General features: G+C 37.0%; 1 protein-coding gene across 4 annotated transcripts in view; it reads right to left on the bottom strand.

The window, feature by feature from the left end:
- Positions 1–6,937: 6,937 nt before the first annotated feature.
- LOC121329761 (peroxisome proliferator-activated receptor gamma coactivator 1-alpha-like) overlaps positions 6,938–21,947 on the bottom strand; it is a 31,104-nt gene continuing 16,094 nt past the window's right edge. For 3 of the 4 annotated variants that reach the window (XM_041275552.1, XM_041275535.1, XM_041275544.1), the window contains 8 exons: positions 21,221–21,266; positions 20,988–21,061; positions 16,647–17,607; positions 15,496–15,600; positions 14,619–14,739; positions 12,594–12,715; positions 12,051–12,202; positions 6,938–9,877 (listed from right to left, as the gene is read on the bottom strand). In XM_041275552.1, the coding sequence (XP_041131486.1) occupies positions 9,774–9,877; positions 12,051–12,202; positions 12,594–12,715; positions 14,619–14,739; positions 15,496–15,600; positions 16,647–17,607; positions 20,988–21,061; positions 21,221–21,266 (1,685 nt within the window). In that variant the 3' untranslated portion in view covers positions 6,938–9,773. Of the gene's footprint in view, positions 9,878–12,050; positions 12,203–12,593; positions 12,716–13,313; positions 13,484–14,618; positions 14,740–15,495; positions 15,601–16,646; positions 17,608–20,987; positions 21,062–21,220; positions 21,267–21,947 lie in introns of those variants that run through there. The other variant, XR_005951810.1, reaches the window with a different exon arrangement.

The raw sequence follows: 21,947 nt of genomic DNA, 5'->3' as shown, positions 1-21,947 counted from the left end.
CATCACATAGTTTCTTTGGCTGGGAGGGTATGCCTAACACACAAATTATCCTCTGAATACGTTATGCTAAAAATAGTTTTGCCTGGAAGACTGTGACTTGGGCTGGTGACTATGACCTGAGGCAATGTAGTGTTAATTCAGGCTGCTAGAGCACTCTGCCCTTCAGCTTCTTGCCTTGCTGGTTTGTGGTGCTTTAGGTGCAGGTGAGTGGTTGCATGCTTTACAGTACACTTCCCCTACAAGAATGCTTCTCGTGAAAAATAAGCAAAATATGTTCTATTTACTACCAATGCATAACAACTGTGGGATATTTGCTCTTTTTTAATGATCATTACAAAGACTGGTGAAGCATTGAATATCTTAGAAGTGACATTGGCAGAAACCAATTTTTCTGGAGTAAATTAAAAAAACATACTATCCAGACATTGTGCATTGTACCACTGCATTTGTGTGATGTTTTTTCTTATTAAATATATTGCCTATTGAAATAATATTTGTATATATTAATGAACATTATAAGAACATAAGAACATAAGGAAGTTTACAAACGAGAGGAGGCCATTCGGCCCATCTTGCTCGTTTGGTTGTTAGTAGCTTATTGATCCCAAAATCTCATCAAGCAGCTTCTTGAAGGATCCCAGGGTGTCAGCTTCAACAACATTACTGGGGAGTTGATTTCAGACCCTCACAATTCTCTGTGTAAAAAAGTGCCTCCTATTTTCTGTTCTGAATGCCCCTTTGTCTAATCTCCATTTGTGACCCCTGGTCCTTGTTTCTTTTTTCAGGCTGAAAAAGTCCCTTGGGTCGACACTGTCAATACCTTTTAGAATTTTGAATGCCTGAATTAGGTTGCCACATAGTCTTCTTTGTTCAAGACAAATATATTTATGTATATGACATGCCTTTTAAGCCCGGAATAATTCTGGTCGCTCTTCTTTGCACTCTTTCTAGAGCAGCAATATCTTTTTTATAGCAAGGTGACCAGAACTGCACACAATATTCAAGATGAGGTCTTACTAGTGCATTGTACAGTTTTAACTTTACTTCCCTTGATTTAAATTCAACACTTTTCACAATGTATCTGAGCATCTTGTTAGCCTTTTTTATAGCTTCCCCACATTGTCTAGATGAAGACATTTCTGAGTCAACAAAAACTCCTAGGTCTTTTTCATAGATTCCTTCTCCAATTTCAGTATCTCCCATATGATATTTATAATGTACATTTTTATTTCCTGCGTGCAGTACCTTACACTTTTCTCTATTAAATGTCATTTGCCATGTGTCTGCCCAGTTCTGAATCTTGTCTAGATCATTTTGAATGACCTTTGCTGCTGCAACAGTGTTTGCCACTCCTCCTACTTTTGTGTCGTCTGCAAATTTAACAAGTTTGCTTACTATACCAGAATCTAAATCATTAATGTAGATTAGGAATAGCAGAGGACCTAATACTGATCCCTGTGGTACACCGCTGGTTACCACACTCCATTCTGAGGTTTTTCCTCTAATCAGTACTTTCTGTTTTCTACATGTTAACCACTCCCTAATCCATGTACATGTGTTTACTTGAATTGCAACTGCGGTCAGTTTGAGAATTCATCTTTCGTGCGGGACTTTGTCAAAAGCTTTTTGGAAATCTAAATAAACCATGTCATATGCTTTGCAATTATCCATTATCGATGTTGCATCCTCAAAAAAATCAAGCAAGTTAGTTAGACACGATCTCCCTTTCCTAAAACCATGCTGACTGTCTCCCAGGACCCTGTTACCATATAGGTAATTTTCCATTTTGGATCTTATTATAGTTTCCATAAGTTTGCATATAATAGAAGTCAGGCTTACTGGTCTGTAGTTACCTGGTTCAGTTTTGTTTCCCTTTTTGTGGATCGGTATTACGTTTGCAATTTTCCAGTCTGTCGGTACCACCCCTGTGTCAAGAGTCTGCTGCATGATCTTGGTTAGCGGTTTGTAAATTACTTCTTTCATTTCTTTGAGTACTACTGGGAGGATCTCATCCGGCCCAGGGGATTTGTTTATTTTAAGAGCTCCTAGTCCCTTTAACACTTCTGCCTCAGTTATGCTAAAGTTATTTAAAACTGGATAGGAACTGGATGACATGTGGGGCATGTTGTCAGTATCTTCCTTTGTAAAAACTTGTGAAAAGTAATCATTTAATATATTTGCTATTTTTTTCTTCATCTACGATTTTTCCATTTGCATCTCTTAAACATTTAATCTCCTCTTTGAATGTTCTCTTGCTGTTGTAATATTGGAAAAACATTTTGGAATTGGTTTTAGCTCCCTTAGCAATGTTCATTTCTATTTCTCTCTTGGCCTTTCTAACTTCCTTTTTGACTTGCGTTTGCAGTTCCGTGTACTCTTTCTGCGTACTTTCTTTTTGGTCCTTTTTTAATGCTCTGTAAAGTGCCTTTTTTCGCTGAATATTTTTTTTAATTGATCTATTAAACCATTTTGGCAATTTAGTTTTACATTTAGATTTGTCTACTTTAGGGATGTAATTGTTTTGCGCCTCTAGTACTACATTTTTGAAGAACAACCATCCTTCTTCTGTGGGTGTTTTCTCTATTTTACTCCAATCTACTTCTGTTAGTCTCTGTTTCATACCTTCATAGTTTGCTTTTCTAAAATTGTAAACCTTAGCTTTAGTCATTACTTTTGGGGTTTTAAAAAACACTTCAAATGAGACCATGTTGTGGTCTGAGTTTGCCAGTGGTTCTCTGACCTCTGTTTTAGTTATTCTGTCTTCGTTATTTGAAAAGACTAAATCAAGGCATGCCTCCCCTCTAGTCGGTGCCTTGACAAATTGTGTTAGGAAGCAGTCATTTGTCATTTCCACCATTTCTATTTCATCCTTCGCGCTACCCACCGGGTTTTCCCATTTTATTTGGGGGAAGTTGAAATCCCCCATTAGTATGGCTTCTCCTTTGCTACACGCATTTCTAATGTCATTGTATAACAGATTATTTTGCTCACTGTCTGAATCTGGCGGTCTATAGCATGCTCCTATTATTATGCCCTTTGAATTTTTGTCCGTTATTCTGACCCATATTAATTCTGCTTTATTTTCTTTGTCCAGGTTTAACACCTGGGCTTCAACATTATTTCTTATGTATAGCGCTACCCCTCCTCCTCTTCTGTCCTGCCTGTCTTTCCTATAAAGTGTATACCCACAAATATTATATTCGTCCCCATCACTCTCAGACAACCAAGTTTCAGTAACACCTATCACATCATAGTTACTTGTTAGTGCAGTAGCTTCAAGTTCTAGAATTTTGTTTCTGATACTTCTAGCATTTAGATAACTACATTTAATGGTTGTCTTACCTGAGTTGTTGTTCTTGTTTTGATGCGGTCTCCCTTCTGTTTTTTTGCTGATTTCTCCCCCCTTCCTTTCTAGTTTAAATGCTTCTGAACCTGCTCGAGGATTTTTTCTCCAAGTAGACTGGTTCCGTTTTTATTTAAGTGAAGTCCGTCCCATCTATACAGATAGTCCTCGTTGTAGAATGTGGTCCAATGATCAAGATAGGTGAAGCCTTCCCGTGTGCACCATGTCTTCAGCCATGCGTTTTGATTAATTATTTCCATCTGTCCATATGGTCCTTTGCAAGGTGCGGGTAGTATACCAGAAAATACCACAGTTTTGGTTTTCTCTTTTAATTTCCTTCCTAGCTCTCTGAATTTGTTTTGCAGGGATTTTGGTCTGTCTCTTCCAATGTTGTTTGTACCGATGTGGATGCCTACTACCAGGTCCTCTCCTGTTCGTTCTAGGAGCCTGTCCACATTCTCAGTGATGTGCTTGACCTATTATAGTAATATCTAAGGGAATATTTATAAACGCTTCAAAAAAGCAGTCCTTAAATCAGAGAATAAGGCTTTAAATATCCATATCTTTACCTCAGTCTTTATTTTTTTCTGGCTTCATACACAATTTAATAATTGTACTGTGAGGATTGTGAGCATGTTTGCATTGCATTCTTGTATAACTTGTGCAAGGAAAAACTATATATATATATATATATTTTTTTTTTTTTTCTGATAAACCACTACCTATTACCTATAACCGGTATTGATTCGTTTGTGGTAACTAAGAATTTTACCATTGCATTTACTTTTTACTTCATTATTTTGTCGATCGAGATACGTAGTACTCTCGGCTCCTCTACACAGAGCCGAGGAGTTGTAATGAGAGCGAAAAGATTTTGTGTAACCAAATTGGTTATAAATTATATATTATAAATAATAATAATAATAATAATAATAAATAATAATAATAATAATAATAATAATAATAATAATAATAATAATAAATAATAATAATAATAATAATAATAATAATAAAACATTTCTATAACAAAATTCTCTTAGGTTGTTAGTGTTCCATAGAGTAAGTCGTTCAACTTTTCCCAAGCTGATATTTTTCCGGATTGTCCTTGTAATTGCAGTACATGTCTTAAAAACGTATTCAGTAATTGCAGATTGATATGCTGTATGTTGTCAGTTTAGCAACTCAAAATATTTATTTGGCAGCTCTGCCATAATTCAATTCTTATCTTCCACATTCAGTGTTTTAAATGTACCCAAGTGCAGCATGCAATGTACAAGGTCTAGAGTCAAACTGACTCCTTATTTTGAACATTTTATGAAAGTATCTTTTAGTAAATGTTCCTATCTCATAATTGTTAACGCTTTATGGAACGAGTATCATAGTAATGTTTGGATTTCAATTAACTTAGTTTTACAGTAGTACCGGATGTATTTTTTTTATATTTCCTCGAAGTAAATCATTTGAAAAAGCGTGGAAATGGTTGTTTTTTTCCCCCATTTGTAACTTGATATGTTTTTGTTTCAGTTTAGAGATTAATATTAACAGCATTAACAGGGAGAAAATAAAAAAAAAAAAGAAAAACTGCATTGTAATCAACCCATAAATGGGCACGCATGTTCAATGGCTAATAAGTCTATAATGATTACCATTACATGAGAGTAGATGTTGAACTTCATGCTGATTTGAACTCGGCTCTCGCCAAGATAAGCACCAAGACATGGCTTTACAGTAAACTAATGTGATCCATCTGCATCTCCATCCATTTGCGTTGTTTTCCATCTGATGATGTAGATATCCTTCTGTCTGGTGTTGATTGCTGAGGCGTAATGCTGGCTCCCAGGATCAGCTCATTTTGCCTCCCCAGCACATCAGCACACACAACAGCTGCGATGCTGGCTCCGGGATCAACCCAGTGTGGTCTCCCCAGAGCATCAGCATGACAACCGTCTGGATTGAGCTAAGTAAGGTACATCTCTGGGGTCTTCAAGTGGGCACCTTCCATCCTCTGTGTTTCGTTGACTAGCCTACGTCACCTCAAGAGGGCTCAACAGTGATTCTGGCGTCCCAGTATCACCCACCTCCATCCCCCACTCAGCTCAGCCCAGCTTATTTACCTGTACATCAGCGTTGCTTTCTTTCTACTGTGCTTGAGATCCCCATCCAGAATCTTTCTGTTCCAACCACAGCCAGTTGCAGCTCCTTTCTGCTGCTTCAGATAAGTTCTTCACTGTGTGACGCAACTCTTGGCCACTGAACCCGACGTCTCTGAGAAACTGGATTGTAGAGACAACCCACCTTTACACACCTGATCCTCTCCTCCTGCTTTTGCACCTCACTGACTACTAGCTTCCTCCGTTGAGCCAGGATTGCCTTGTGCCATGTAAGAGGAGCTGAACTAAGACCAAAACCTCCTTTTCATGTTGAACTTGCCCCAAAATATCTTTGATTCGAAGGACAGCCTTAGCATCTTCCACAGCTTTTTTGCCATCCATTTTCTTCCAGTTTTCAACACAGGTGCTGCCTCCCTTACACATTTGTCACGTGAATCTAATAATGTCATTTCCAGTCGGACTTTGGCACACTTAAAGTCCTACATGTATGTATAAAGTGGACTGTTCAAGTTTCTCATTACAGTCCCTTGAATGGGTTTAAAAATACCAGAAGCTGTCTACTTCAATATTGCAATGTGTCCATTCATGCAGAAGTGCATAAAGAAGTGCATAATGAACACAACAAAGTTGTTCAGTCAGTACTGAGCTTTCTTTCTACTAAATTGAAATTATTTGCTACACTGTTATTCAGTCAGCTTTCCATTTCATGTAAGAAAATTATTACTAGTGTTGCGATTTACCATTGCGAGTATGGAATAGTATGTGCTGTATTTCTTTTTTTTTGTTTAACAGGATAGTCTGAGACTCAGAACTTCATTTTCAGTGGATTACTCTACATATATAACTCCTAGCTCATCGTACTTTTGTGTATCCCATTACCAATTGTTTTAACAATATGCTATTCAATAAGAGAAGTCAGGTCAAGTATCTGTGCAAAGTAAAGATGCATTGTTTTTACAGATTTTCAAATGAATGAATAACAATAAAGAACAGTCGGGTTTGCACATTATTTCCGGTTCCTGGATATTGGTTGTGCATTTGTACATTGACCCTCAAATGCACATGTAGCCCACGCTCTCCATTGAACGCCTCATGAGAAGGGTCGGCGGCAGGGTGCAAGTGTGTGAGTATGAGGTTTGTTTTAATTGCCATTGTTTTTATAATGCTACTTCTTGTTGCCTTCTTTCGTCAGGGCCCCCCTTTAAATTTATCTCAATGGTTCTATCCTGGTTAAATGAATACATTTGAAAAAACATTTGTTTGAATGAAGCATCCTGCAGTCTCGTCCCACATTACTTCTCAGCAACCTTCAGTCTAGAACAATGTACAATTGTGAGTTTTCTATTGCTTAATTCAAATACGATTCAAGTGCATTACACTGTTTGACTTCCTCATGCCCCCAACATCCATCACTAAACTTCGCCGCACACACTGCAAGTCAGAAGACAAGTCTGTGCACATCATGAATACAGCAGAGATACAGTCATTGAAACATCTGTTTCCCTTTATTAGCTTGGTGAGGCTGATGAGAATTGCACATAAAAAAAAAAATAATTCACAAGAATTTTATACAACGGCTAGAACCACAAAGGTATAGGTAAATAGTTGGTGGATGAAAGACAACCTGGATAGGACACAAATAGACACCCCTCTTGCTCCGTCTCCCACAGTATAGTCCTAACAACATAAAGACGTTATCCCACACACGTTAAAGCAGAGCCATATTCCAGTATTTGACATTATTAAAAAGTCTGTCACTCAGGTAAAATCTTGAATCAAGTGTTATATTATATTGCTACTCTAGGCAATTTACAAAGCAGATTTTATATTACAACGATTAAAGCCACAGCTACCAAATTGGACATGACACCATTACCCAAGCTCTAAACAGAAAAAAAGGTATTCATATTATTTCACTGGGGGGATGTCTTTTATAACCTTAAATAAAGAGCTTTACTACCCAGGCTTACTTCATGAAAAGTATACAGCAATCGATAAGCTTTTATACAGAGGTTTTCCAGAACTTTTGATGTAATCTAGCTTTCTCATAACCTGAAAGCTGAGTGCAATAAGAAAGCACAATCAATGGGACATCACTGCAGGTTGCCTTTTGTCAAACACTAAAAGGGTACTTTGATATCGAGACATTACTGCAAGCACATTCTAGACATCAAAGGATATGCAATTTAGTTTAGTGTTGTAAAAGGAATTGAGCATGGTTGTGGTTAATTTAGTGCAATGGTCAGCAGGTGGATTCAGTATTTTAAGATGGTTGAACATCTATATTAGGGAATACTAAGTCTTCCAAAATATTCAATTATATATTGCTATTAAGGGAAAAAACCACATAAACACTATCTACAGTGTAAAATGCTGACACAAAGACACCTACATTATCTGTCAATCATTACTGAAAGGACATTGTGCTAAAACAATTTGAATAAACTCCTAAATGTTTTGGTGAGCAAACTGGGTAATGTGTCTGCTCCAGATACACACAACATAATAAGCTAAAATGTATATTAAAAAAAATAAAAAAAATAAAATTAAAATTAAAATTATTGCTTTGTGTTTTTTTTCTTTCATTATTATTACTATTATTATTACATCAAAGAGAAGATTGTAAAAATCCAGGAAAGAAAATTGTAAACCTTCGTTTGGCATTCACATAATGAAGCGAGTTGAAAGACCTGCATTGTTACCTACAGAACAACATCAAGAGCATTGACTGAGGAGTATACTGGTATAACAAGGTACCTGTAAAAACATGTTCTTATTGCTTTATGACTATTTGAAAAAAATACAAAAAAATAAATAAAATCTGAATCCAAAATCAAGCAAATTATGATAGCTATAGACAATGATTTCTGAAAAGAACAAGTACAGCTGTATTCCAGACAGAAGCAGGTTTATTCAAGCTTTCTGGATGAAAGTAAATGTTTAACTTATGATTTGATCATCTTTAAAAAAAAAAAAAAAAAAAAAAAGCAGAAAAGGAACGCTATGCTTGATTTTTATGCATACGTTTTTTCCCTCTGTGAAGGATGAAATAACGAAAGTTAAATACCGGAAAAATAAAGGACTGTCTTGTATTGAAAGCACAAAGAAGGGCAGTCTATCTGATTTCAGTTGAGAAGAAAAATGAACAATTCACTGGACAGCACCCTTAAAGCCTTGCAATAGTGGAAGTGTAATCAGACTTGACAGTGTTTTTTCCCTCCTTGATTAAATATTTAAATAATAAACAGAATAAATAGTTAAATGTATTGCAGGTTATGCATGTCTTAAAAACGTACAAAATATTTTTTGTAAAAATAAATATTGATAGATATGGCTCAGAAAGAAAAATCTAACCAATAACAGGCATATGCCACAAAAGATGGCAATGCAGTGTTCCCTAAGCTGCTATATATTTATACGGAGCTGATTCAGAAAAGCTGAATTAAGCTATACAATAATAAAATTAAAACCCCTCGATTTTTAACCTTTTTAGGCTTCACATACAATCATGAAAAAAAAAAAAAAACTTTTGTAGATAAAAATAAATGTATTTTACAAGAAGTGGTAGAGGGAACACATTGACTATGCAACAGAGCAAACACTTACACAAACTCCAGCAGACAGCAGCCTTGACATCTCAAATAAAATAAGGATTCTCTTCATGTGCTCTGCAAATCCACACACACACACACACATACAATCATATTAGCACATCTGTACCTCTCTAAACACGTCAGAGTACAATAAGGGTTTCAGGCCATCGTTATCATCATAACTACAGCTGAACATTCATGATTAAGAACATTTTAGCATCATTGAAAAGAAGGCTGCATTTTACAGTGCATAGCTGTAACAAATAAAGAACTTTGTCAGATATGTACATAAAATAAAAATACTCCATTTAACATCTGTAAATATGTAACTACATTTTTGCACATTGTAATCAATAAAAATATCTGAAACACCCCAGTTATATATTCCCAACTCTTTTTAATAATGTAACACCACATCCAAAAATCAGAAAAAAAAATTGAACAAGCTGCGCATTTTTCACCAGTCAAAAAGCTGTTTTGTTTGTAGAACATGGAAGGTCTTCCATCCACATATTTCATGTTCCAAAGCACTGACCTCTGTTCAGATAGGAAGGTTTGTTGGTTTGATCATCTTTCTTCTCGGTTCTTCAGCAGCTATGTTCATGTAAACTTTATTTATTTTTTCCATCTGTAGAGTGTAAAACTTGTGGTAGTCTATCACTGTTGAAGGACAGAACCTCCATGAGGTATTACGAATCCCTCTGTCGATGGCAAGTTTGGCACTTGTTACCTACGCAGGCTACGCTGTGCTTCCTTCAGCAAGCTGTCAAAATCCAAGGAGTCATACTTGCTTTTAGTGGAAGCTGGGTCAAAGTCATCAGAATGGGAATCTAAAAATAAAAAGAACAAATGTTAAACCCAACAAGCTTAAATAATCATACAGTACATCAGCGATTAACTAATATATTGTGTTCTAATGTAAAGTGAATGCTTATGTGTTCTATTCACTAACTTTTTTTTTTTCACCTTGAAGGAAGGTTTTCGTTTTCAAGTACAGTTTTTTTTTTTTTTTTTTTTTTACGGTATTTAAGTTTATGCCCTGTTCCCAATGTTTGTGTTTTATTAAAAAAAATACAAAAAATAATCTGGTTTACTTGAAATAAACTGTGTAGACCTGAATATATTTACCAACTAACACAAACAGAAACTAAATAAAGATTGCAAATGGTACATGGCATTCCATTTGTATCTTTATTAGTATTATTCTTTGTACTTCTGCATTGTGTATTAGATCCACATTTTAAATTATTCAAAACTGCACAGGAAAACACTTTTGATATAGAACACATGACAAATTGTCAAATGTGAACCATACATTTTGATTTGAACACTGACAATAAATAACACTGTCTTATCTTCTTTAGCAGACGGTTCCACAAATGGGGTGCCACGCAGGCAAAAGTGCACTTAGAAAGCATGAGAAATGGAATGGCCTTGGCATATGCGAGAGATTGCCAATTGTGATCTGAGACAATGGCCAAGGGGTGGAGGGTGTCAAGCTGCTCTCTGTGAAGGATGAAATACCTGCACGCAGAACTCAAAATAAAAGACTGTGTCTTGTATTGAAATCATAAAGGATGGCAGTCTGTCTGGATTCAGTTGAGGAGAAAGATGAACAGTTCACTGGACAGCACCCTTTAAGCATTCCAATAGTGCAATTGTACTCAGACTTGACAAACAACATTATGAAGTGCAACATCACAGTAACCCAACATAATGCATATTAATATTCTTTTCTACATGCGTTGCCTTGCTGAGTAACCTTCTAACCCAAGTATTCAAAATCCAAGCCCAGTTTTCATGTCGGATAAGCCCTGAAAGATGAGAGCACAGCTGTTCATATTTTGCTCTTCCAAGTAACACTAGCATATCACGATCTGCCTATACTGTACAGTATGTCTCCTGTAGGTTCTGTCACAACTACCAGTACTTTGAACTATGTACTGTACCTTCTGGACGGATGCTATACAGATGATGGTGACCATCTCTAAAAGAGTTTAGATAACCACATTGCTTTCAGTCATTACTCCTTTTGAATTAGAAACACAAACCACTGAAACATTACTTGAAGGTATATTTGTGTCTATTTCGCAAGAAACAAACAGCACCATGTCTGAAGCTAAACAAAATATGGATTAATAGTATGGATTGATAATTAATGGTTTCTCTTACCATTGCATCTTTAGTTCATCTATAGTTTAATGAATAACATTAAAATTACCTCCCTGGCTTAAAATCAAGACACCGTCCTTCAAAGCCCCAGGATAGGATTTGCCCTCTTCACCACATTAAACAATAGCTGTCAGCTATTCAATCAGTCTTTCCTGTCCTCTCTTTTAATGAACTCATCGTGAACAGTGTTGGAACAAATTACTTCTCATTTTTCATGTTTTCATCATTGCCGTTATGTATTGAAGAGCTTCCATTTTGTCAACTCGCTAAATTATTTAGTACACAGGCCGTGCACTGAACTGTGGCATATTCACTCTGACCCTTGAGTGACACCTTTATGTGTGCAGTCCAGGTGGATCACATATCTTTTTTTTTATATGCACTTCTGCTACAGAGCCATGTGGTCTGCTGAACATCATTGGGGGGGGATGCACAGTAAAATTGATAACAAAGAGAGAGGAACACTGCAGTGGGATTATGTCCAGTAGTAGATACTGGATTTGCAACAATGAAATTCTGCCTTACAGTTCTGGTACTCGTCTCTAACCTCTGAGCAACACTGTTACCCTCTCATAAAACATTTACAGTAAAAGAAAAAAAAAATGAGTAAACATATAGAAGAATCCATTCTCCAACCATCCAACGCAATGTGCAAAGTACTCTCTCGTACATTACATGAACAAAGTCAGAAGCCTTCCTCCAATCCCACTTTGGTCTGTTTAGGAACTGAATAGAGACATTTATACAAGTAGATCATCCATCACCCAAGATTCATTATTTTTATTAAGCAAACCCATTGTACAAATTAATTAGTACAGTAATGACTCTTACCCAAATCTGTATAATTTGATTTGCAGAACTGCTTGCATCCCCCGAAGCACAACTCAAACTGAGGTTCATTTGACCTGCGTAGGGTGTGTCCATTTTCAAGGGCAGCGAAGGCATCACAAGTATAGCGGTAGGTGATAAAACCAAAATTGTCCCTGAAAATAAAGTTAAAAAGTCTCAAAAGTGGTATGCAGCTACAGTACCCTCAATGGTAACAGCTATTCATTGGCTGTTACAATTGTCTGGATTCTCACATTAGGAAATGAATTACATTTGCATTGTATTTTTAAGTTTCCCATGCTTTTACTGTGTTTACAATGCACTTTACCATGGTCAGTCACTATCTTTACTGGCTACCATAGCTACCTGTTTAAAATGTTTTAATACGCTTTCACTATGCTGTTGCTATACGTAACTACACTTACACAGGAGTATTAGGTGACTGAAAAACTCCTAAATTAAATGTATAGAGCTTTGATAGTGTAGCTCAGTTACCTTCTTTTTTTAAATCACATATTTTCAATAATATTTAAACCTCCGTCTTACCCATCATCTCTCAGATTCACTGTACACTCTTCGGTTTCACCAAAAACTTCAAATCGGCGCTTCAGCTCCGTTCGGGTTATGTCAGGCCTGACTCTGCCCACGTACACGACACGCCGCTCCTCCTGATGATTAAATAAATAGCAAAAGGGAATTACAAAGAGAGCTGTTTTTTATATAAGCTTTACATGTATCATCACAACCCTGTTAACTGGATTGAAAGGGACAGCCTGCAAAATCTTGCAAGGGGCTTTTTTGTGTTTCTGTAATTGTTGAAATGATGAAGCCCCGCCCCTCATACTGTATCTCAATCTTTTTTGTGTTTATATAACTGTTGAAATGATGAAGCCCCACCCCTCATACTGTATCTCAATCTTTTTTGTGTTTATATAACTGTTGAAATGATGAAGCCCCGCCCCTCATGCTGTATCTCAATCTTTTTTTTTGTTTCTATGCAGTTCTGAGTTTTTAAAATGTTTGTTGGGAATGCAGGACATCACATGCTTCCCTCCTGCACCAGTTTAAGCCAGCCAGTCCACTTAATGCTTGCTTGTTTCAAGAGAGACAACTGCAAGATTAACAATTTCAGTGCAAACAAAAAAAATAAAAAAGAAATGAAAAGGTTGCTGTTGCGAATCATTCTGAGATATGTAGCTATTCAGAAATACAACTCAAAGGAATTCGCCCTTAGAAGCTGTGCAACAAACGATGATGTTCCCTCACCCCCTTAGAGATGAAAGCAAAGGCCTATCAGAGACTGGCTTTGCTGAGGCTGCCTTGCAGAGCAGTAATGGGTGGCTGATCCCTATCTTGTCAAAAGTCAGCGTTGTGGGTCACTTGCAGAATGATGACAATACCACAGAAAAGAGGAACGAAAACAAATATAACCTAAACTGAAAAAAAACAAAACAACGCATCACTTGTAAAAACAAGATGCTGTGGGCACAAAACAACACATGCAACTGCTATGTAATGACAATGAGTACATTACTTATTGCAGCTTCAACTAAACGCAATCAGATCAGGTAAATCGGAGAGATGCAGCAGCTACATGGCAAAGTGTTTCCAAAAGCTGATTGTGTTCTCTGTTTTTCTGAAAGTTCCCACTATCTGATTCATGTAGGTTTGTCCCATGATCATTTCTGTATTGCCTTAGTCATTCAGTTAGTGTAGAGTTTTCTTGATATGTACGGATTTTTGCTTCTGGCTTTTTGAACAATGTTATTACTACAGACAATGTGTCTGGGGTTGAGATTGCTGTGAGTAATTTTCCCTCCTGGACTCTATACCTTAAGATGACAACAGTGACTCTAATCGGATTTGAACAGGATTTAAGGTGCCACGTAAATGTATTAAAAGACAGACCAAGCTAAAAGGTCCTCTTCAAGATGTATAGTGATGATTTTTCAAGTAATTACTGTAGGTTAAATTATTATTATTATTATTATTATTATTTATTATTATATATTATTATTATTAGTAGTAGTAGTAGTAGTAGTAGTATTTTTTATTTCTCCTGCTAATTTAACCCCATTTATTTAGTCAGCCAGGTCAGAACAGGTCAGCAGAGGTAACAATTTTCAAGGACATCCCAAGGGCAAAAACAATATTCCCACATTAAACTGGAGTATTCATAATAATCAAATCACATTTGTGTGAATTGGGAAGGGGCAATAGCTCCTCCATCATTATACTGACATGGCTTTGACAGTTAAGTATTAACAATTTGAATAAAGCAATGGATTGCTGAATTCCCAGAACACGACACAGTAACTTGTGGGATATTTGTTTTTTGATCTGTATGAATTTCAACAAGGTATAACTTTAACTGCGTCCGTTGTAACCAATATCAACTGGATAAAAAAGATGGCATTTATCCTTTTCTACTTTTAAGTTCTTTGTGGTCACAGCAAACAAAACACTGAAAACAATACATTAGCAGGAATACTTTTGTCCTGACAGTAAAATCAGATCAAAACAAGACATACCCGGCTCTAAACTATTTATTTAACATTCAGTAATACTTACAATTGCTTTTTGCCTCTGCCTCTCTCTCTGTTTCGCTCTTTCGAATTCCCGTTTTTCATAATCCCGCCTATATTCCTCCCTTTTTAGCCTCTCGTGCTGGTATTCCTCGTAGCTGTCATACCTGGGGGGGGGGGGGGGGTGGAGAATGGTTTAGCATCAGTGGATCAGAAGTCGGTTCCAAGTTTGTAATTACAGGGTCTGTTAAATACTATTGGAACCATTTCACATAATGAAAAGTTAAGTTAAAAGGTGCCATTTATTTCTTGTAATTTTCAGTTTGATTTAAGAACCCCCATCAGCATGACGACACTAAAGTCTACTTACAGACGTTCAAAGTAAAAACTCATAAAAACAAATTGTCTATTTAATTACATTTCCTCTCTCTAATCCTGTGTAATTCCACTTAGCTCAACTTAAGAGGTGTTCTGTGCATCACCACGACAGTGTTTCAACAGTGAGAGAGACAGCGGGGGGTGAGGGGGGAGGGGGGGTAACAACCATTGGGCCAGTCAAAGGCCCTCCAAACTCAGCAGTCCCACAGCCTCAAATCCACTATCTTCTAATTTATTACTTTATTTTACATATTTTTTGATACATCTATTACATCTACTTTGTTCCATTATGGAAAGTCAAGGTGTGTCTGTTGTTTTTAACAAATAAACTCTCCAATGGCATCCAGTTAGCTTAATTAGCGTGCTATAAATTGCTTCCCCAGTGGCACACAAAAATGTAAGGTTGCCTGCAGTGGGGAATCGGTTTATCACTGTCCATTAACACATTAAGCATTGGCCCAGTTAACTTAGTAGCTAAATAAACAGTTACAACACGTTGACAGAATCAATAACTGATATCAAGGATCCACCAGGCTGACAGTTACCTGGGCCTCCGGTTGTAGGGGGACCTGGATCGGGATCTTGAATGCAAATGTGAACTTCTGTGGGACCTGGGTCTACTATGGCTTGAATCATTGTTGTGTCGAGATCTGAAAAAATAGAGGATGTACGTCTGAGAAGTGTAGTGTGGTTTGACTCTCTTTAAAATACTTCTAGAAACTGACACCAAAACAGCTGACTTGATGCCAGCATTCTTGAAATAATACAATCATGTTCATATGCCAGTCACTGAGGTTTCTTTACGAAACTCAGGAAACTCAAATGCTACAGCTTGCTTCAAAGCCATGTGTTGTTAAATGACATCCACCACTACAAATTATATTTTTGAGGTAACTAAAGGTGTCATTTGTCATTTCGGACACTTTAAATGACAGCTTTATTTATGGTATCCGAAATAACATTGATATACTCTCACTTGTCCTTCAGTCTCCACTGATGTATATTTGAAAGTGACAATGTCCAGAACTCCATAGGCATTGTAATAATGTCATCACTGATCTGTCTTTAGTCTCCAAAGACACTAAGGCCAGACACCGATTAGGTAAGTGACAGCTGCTCAAATACTGAGAGAAATCTAGACAGGTCTGGGAAGGAGAAATCTAAAATAACATGCAGCTTCCACGGGATAGAAACAGAGATCATTTTGAATAGTTTTTTTTTTTTTTTTTTTTTTGATAGTTAAGTGGATAATGTAAAAACAAAAACAATATGTGATAATAATCAAATATATAATCCCAAAGGGACAAGAATTGTGAATTCATTTTCTTAGAAACACAATGTGTTCTCTTTAATCTACCCCAGAAATCAATACCTGTATTTTTATTTTCTTAAACTGCTGCTGTGACTAGCTGATGCTCTGTGATGTTTTGATTTGATTTGATACTATGCTCAGATGGCTGATGAAAATACATGCAGTAAAAGCATTACATCAAGTACACGTGTTCAGTTTTTTTTTTCAATTTTCAATAGTCCTTAATCCTGATGAAGTTTAAATGGAATAACAACATACACTACACACTTTAAAAAGGAGGCGCTGCACTGGGTCCATGGTCTATAACTTAACGGCTGGTTTCACAAACCCAGATCAGCACTCGGTATTGTATAGCAAGCAGAAAGACATTTCGTATCCTCTTACCGTGATGAGGACCTGCTGCATGGGGACCTCGATCTTGAACGGGAGTACGGAGATCGGGAGCAGGACCGTTGCCGGGGGTGGGATCTGGACCTAGACCAGGAGCGGGAAGTTGACCTGGGCCAGTGAAAACGCTTTGAGGAGAAGAGGGATTTGGGCGGAGAAACTGAGCCCCGTGAAGGGGAGCAGCTGGAAGGGGAGCAGGAAGGAGAGCCTTCAAACAAGAGGTCCGAATGGGTCCCACTCCAGGGATACAGGAACCGCTCACTCTCATCCTCGCTGTCGTCAAACACCCCTTCCAAGGGAAGGCCTGGGTGGACATACCCGGGCAGTTTACAGTAATACTCGTCTCCAGTGTCCCACTCGGTCGGATGGCTGACAGACTTTTCCTCCTCTTCATTGTACATCGCTTGCTTGGGGTGACCAAAGTGCTTGTTGAGTTCCGCCCGGATTTCTTGGTCTTGAAGTGGTTTCCTGCTGTTGTCAGCTTGCTTCCCTTGCTGGTGCTGTTGCTGTTGTTGCCTCTCTTCCCTACTGCTCTGCTGGTCTGTTTCAGGCAGGGAATGAGTCCACTGTTGCACAGCAGAGGATGGGGAGTCTCTACATTCCTGATGCCTGTCCTCTTGCCGGTCCTGCAACCGGTTAAGAGAAACGCCCCCTTTTGTGCTTAAAGACTGGCAGTAGTCATGATCACCAAATAAACGTGTGGTGGGACGTTTCCCCTTTCGCTCTTCCTGCTCCCCAGGCAATGTGGATGCCTTGCTAAGCTGGGCGTACAGTTCTGTTTGTTCTGGGCCCTTCTTTACTGGGCTGATTGCCAGGGGACAGGTGGAGGGATCACTGTACCGTGGCCTTTTGCACGGCGGGGCAGAAGAGCTGCATGGTGATGACTTGGGCTTCACTGAAGACTTGAAAGGATTATCTTGGCTGGCTTTGTGAGGAGGAGTGGTGGGAGGTGTCAGACCTAGAACAAAACACAAATGTTTTGTTCTGCACTGGACAATGGAGGCATAAACAGCTGATACAAGAACTGGAATACATGTATTTACATTAGCTCAATTTAATCCTGATCGATGTGCTTTAACGCAGCTGTGACAGATGAATGACAAATCTCAGTACTGTATAGTATATACATATAAAGATGAAGACCACCCCAAGCAAAAAACAAGGGATACTGAACTGAATTTGAACTGTTAAGATAAGTCATATCTTATTAAGTAAGGCAATAAAGAAATATGCTATAATCTCACTTTCTGTAATTACATCTGGTTTGTATACTATTTTACTTTGAACTTGGTTTTTCAACACTGATTAATGAAGAGAAGGGGAATTAGTCCCACGATGGCACATTTACTTTTTTTCATTACAGATGAAAATCTGATATAGTAAGATATAGTAATTGTCCCCAAAAGATACATTTTTAATAAGTTTTTTTGGTAGCTGTCAATCATGCAAAAATACAATTATTCCCCACATTATCATTCTAATAACCTACTGTAAAAATAACAAGAATCCCCAAAATATATTCCTGCTTGGATTTCTTTCATTAAAGAAAATACAGACAATAAAACTTTTTTTTTTTTTAGACCATTTAAAAATGCCATGCCATTTTTTTAATGTAATGTTTTTTGTAACTGTGCCAATAAACCATGACCACTGAATTAGTATGCATTAACCAGACTGTGATAATGTTATTAAACATGTAATGAAGCCTTAGTGACTGTTACTGATCATGTCCTCATTCCCCATGGAATCTATATATTCCTTGCTTTCCTGAAACCTGGCTGTCCCTGACAGATTTATGTGTAGACAGATGGCTGTTATGTGCAAAAGGCTGACAGGTAGCAGTTTATAGCATTGTTAATGCATTTGCACAAACAACCAGCAATGCAGTACTGTACAGGAATGAAATGCAGTCTATTTATTTTTGTATTACTGTTTTTCTTTAGTGCAGGGCTTGCTGTAAACAGCAACAAATGGCTGCCATTAGTGCGAATGTAATTGGTGTCATACAAATCATCCAACACAAACAGTTGGATGCACAGCTCATAGTTCAGCAACGCTCAGTCACGGCTTTATTTATGATTACTGCAATGAAATGTGCACTAAAAAGGACACAAAAATAGAAAAGTAAAAAAACAAGTACTGCCATGGAACTTATGCTTCTTTGTTGAATCACCATCTGCAGAGACAGCCCATACGGTGTAATAAAAAAGAGCCATTTATTACTTTAAAAAGAAATGAGATCATTACATGCTTGCGAGAGCGACCTAGCATACTAACAAGTTGCAAACATTTGCAACTACCATTTGATTCTTACTTCACAGCATTGGTTTGTACCCATAAACACACTTTTTAAATAATATTTTTAAAGCGGTTACAACTAATGGAATAATCTTGCCTGTGGTACACTACTGTTTGCATTGAAAGAAGCCCATGTAATAGCACGCAAATATTTGGATTTGAAAAGAAATTTAAAAAATTAAAAAAATTAATGCTTGCATTGCAAATTTAGAGTTTGTGTACCCAAGTACGGTCACACCTTCAAAGGTTTGGGAGGGGTTATAATAGGGTTAAAAACAGGTTCTTACTTCTCACCTTTGTTCTCCATTAAAAAATACTTATTTTGTCAAAACCCCCAAGTCTGTTAAGCAATATTTCAAGCCAGTCACACCAATTAATTTTGTGTCTCCAATTAAGTTTAATAACAATGAACTGCACTACTTAAAATAAATAATAATAATAATAATAATAATAATAATAATAATAATAATAATAATAATAATAATAATAATCACAGCCATCTGCCTGGTTTGATAGCAGTCCCCCATTGCTTTGTTTTACATGACAGATTGTTTGGAAAATGCATAATATGCTTAGTGCCATTTTAAAAATACAACTATACTCATTTAAGGGAAACACTTCTAAGACTGATATCAATTACCTAGCCAGTGGCTGATCTTAACACTGACATCAATACAGAGTCCTTTATGAACTACTGAACCTGAGGTAAATAAATAGCTACTGGGAAATCGTCTTTTATTTGTATTTTAAAATTATGTGTATTAGAAGAGGGGAACCTGTGATAAAGCTGCTACTCCAATTAAGTGTTTTAAAATGATCACTCTACAATCTACAAATGAAGACCGAAATATGTTTTAGTTTCCAAATACAACCCATTGAGCCATCTTGATAAAAGGTCTGAGCCGCGACATATCCTACTTAATTAGTGATAAAATAAATAACAATTAATAGTAGGGACTTCATGTTATTCTGCTAAAACAAACTAGAATAGTGTTCTATGCTCTGCACCATGGTCCTGGAATATGATTGATGGAGGAAGTTAAACCTTGTGTGATAGTAATAAGAATAAATCAGTTTCACACAGGCGAGTCAGGCACAGCCAGTACAAGGATCTGTTCAGTTCTATCAAGCTGAACAATGCAGTTTCTCCTGTTTCCCTGCATAAGGGTAAAACACTGACCCCCATTCTTGCTAAAACACATGACAGACATGTACACAGTTCTTTTGTCCTGTTTGTTTGTGATTTTCTTTCCTAAAGAAAAAGTCTGTTTTGAAGGAAAATGTTTGTTCCCTTGGCATGGAATTTTCAAATTTGAGCAGAACCCACATGAACTCACAACTAACAATGTAACTATACAATCACATAATGGATTCAGTGGAAAGTGCGACATGTCAAAATGAATCAATTAACATACATTTCACAGAACAGTTTAGCAACTGATTATGCCCATCATGAAAACGTAAGTGTCATCTTTCTCCATAATCGTGTCCTCTACTGTGCTCTAAGAAATGGACTAAACCGTGTTCCAAATGACACACAAATGAATCTTTCAAGAGGCCTGACCACAACGCTACCTGAACAAACCTGAACTCAAAAAGGAAACTCAGAAAAAAGGACAACTACAATCCCAAACTCAAAAAGGGAACTCAGAAAAAAGGACACACTACAATGAAGGTATTTTGAAGTTGACCCTAACCCTAACCCTAACCCTAACTGGGCACTTTTATGCAACTATTAAATATATGTTATAGTTATACTGCTTAGATGCAGTTCTATTGTTCTTAATATAATGGAAATCCATCTAAAAATAAATAATCAAATAAATACACGCACATACATACACACACACACACACACACACACACACACATATATTGAAAAGACAACCTTATGCAGTAAGATTGTTATCTGTTCTGGATATGAATGACTAGTGCTCCAAACCTATACAGTATCTATGTGCTGATAGAAAGATAAGCCTGTGGAAAAATACATAATTAAGAATTGGAAAAATAATGCTTGTGTTGATTTGCTTATCTTACCTGCTGTTCCAGAAAGCTCAACACTCAATGCGCGTTCAATGGTTTTATTCTCAAACGGAGATCCTTTGTGGTCACTGAAACGCAACACATTACGTATTGTATTATGTATTGTATTTTTAGCAAGTTGCATTCATTATCTTTGCCTGTTAAAATTAAAAACAAAATTGGAGATGCTAGGAAAACCCAAAAGTGGCACACAATTTTCAAAGATGCTTAAGAACTCGATCACTTACTTTGGAGAGTCTGGGGTCAAAGGAAGCGGCAAGGTGGTTGGTTTGGCTGTAAAATACAAAGGGGCATGAATGATTTACCTAAATAACAATGGACTCGCAGTTCATCTCCTCTACATAGTTAAACTAAATTCAGTTTCAAATGATCTGGAGCAACAAAAACCCCTAATTTAACTGTAAATGCTGAATACAAAGCATGACAATGTTATGACACACACACACATGTTGTTACTGACAAGTTGAAGTCATTAAACAAAACCCATACATACAAACGACATAAATTAATGGATCTCTATGGAAATCATTCAAAGTGGTTTTGCATGCAAAGAAATTCAACAGAAGGTAGAAGAATAGTCAGGGAAGCCTGTACATATGTAATGATTATATGTAACTGCTGCGGAGGAATGCGTTTCAGTTACATTACCCGCAGTCATTACAGAACGACACTTCCGTTACTACAACAGAACATGCAATTCATACAGCCTTGACAGAAACTGGCTTGCTAAATAATATGTTTCGTAATGTACTATACAGTACACAGGCCTTAACCACAGATTCACTGAAGAATGCTTAAGGCATATTTTTTTCCAAACAATCTGAAACTAATGTGCTGTATTAGACAAATACTTTTGCTAACCTTGTCAATCTACTTTTTTTTTAAAGAAAATGTAATAAAGCTGTTCATCTTAGATGTTAGTATCAGGTCAAACTATACCTATCTACCCGGAGT

The sequence above is a fragment of the Polyodon spathula genome, chromosome 2, assembly GCF_017654505.1.
Source record: "Polyodon spathula isolate WHYD16114869_AA chromosome 2, ASM1765450v1, whole genome shotgun sequence".
Taxonomy (NCBI): domain Eukaryota; kingdom Metazoa; phylum Chordata; class Actinopteri; order Acipenseriformes; family Polyodontidae; genus Polyodon; species Polyodon spathula.
Note: the sequence above shows the minus strand (reverse complement) of the source record. Positions and strands in the feature narration are given on the sequence as shown.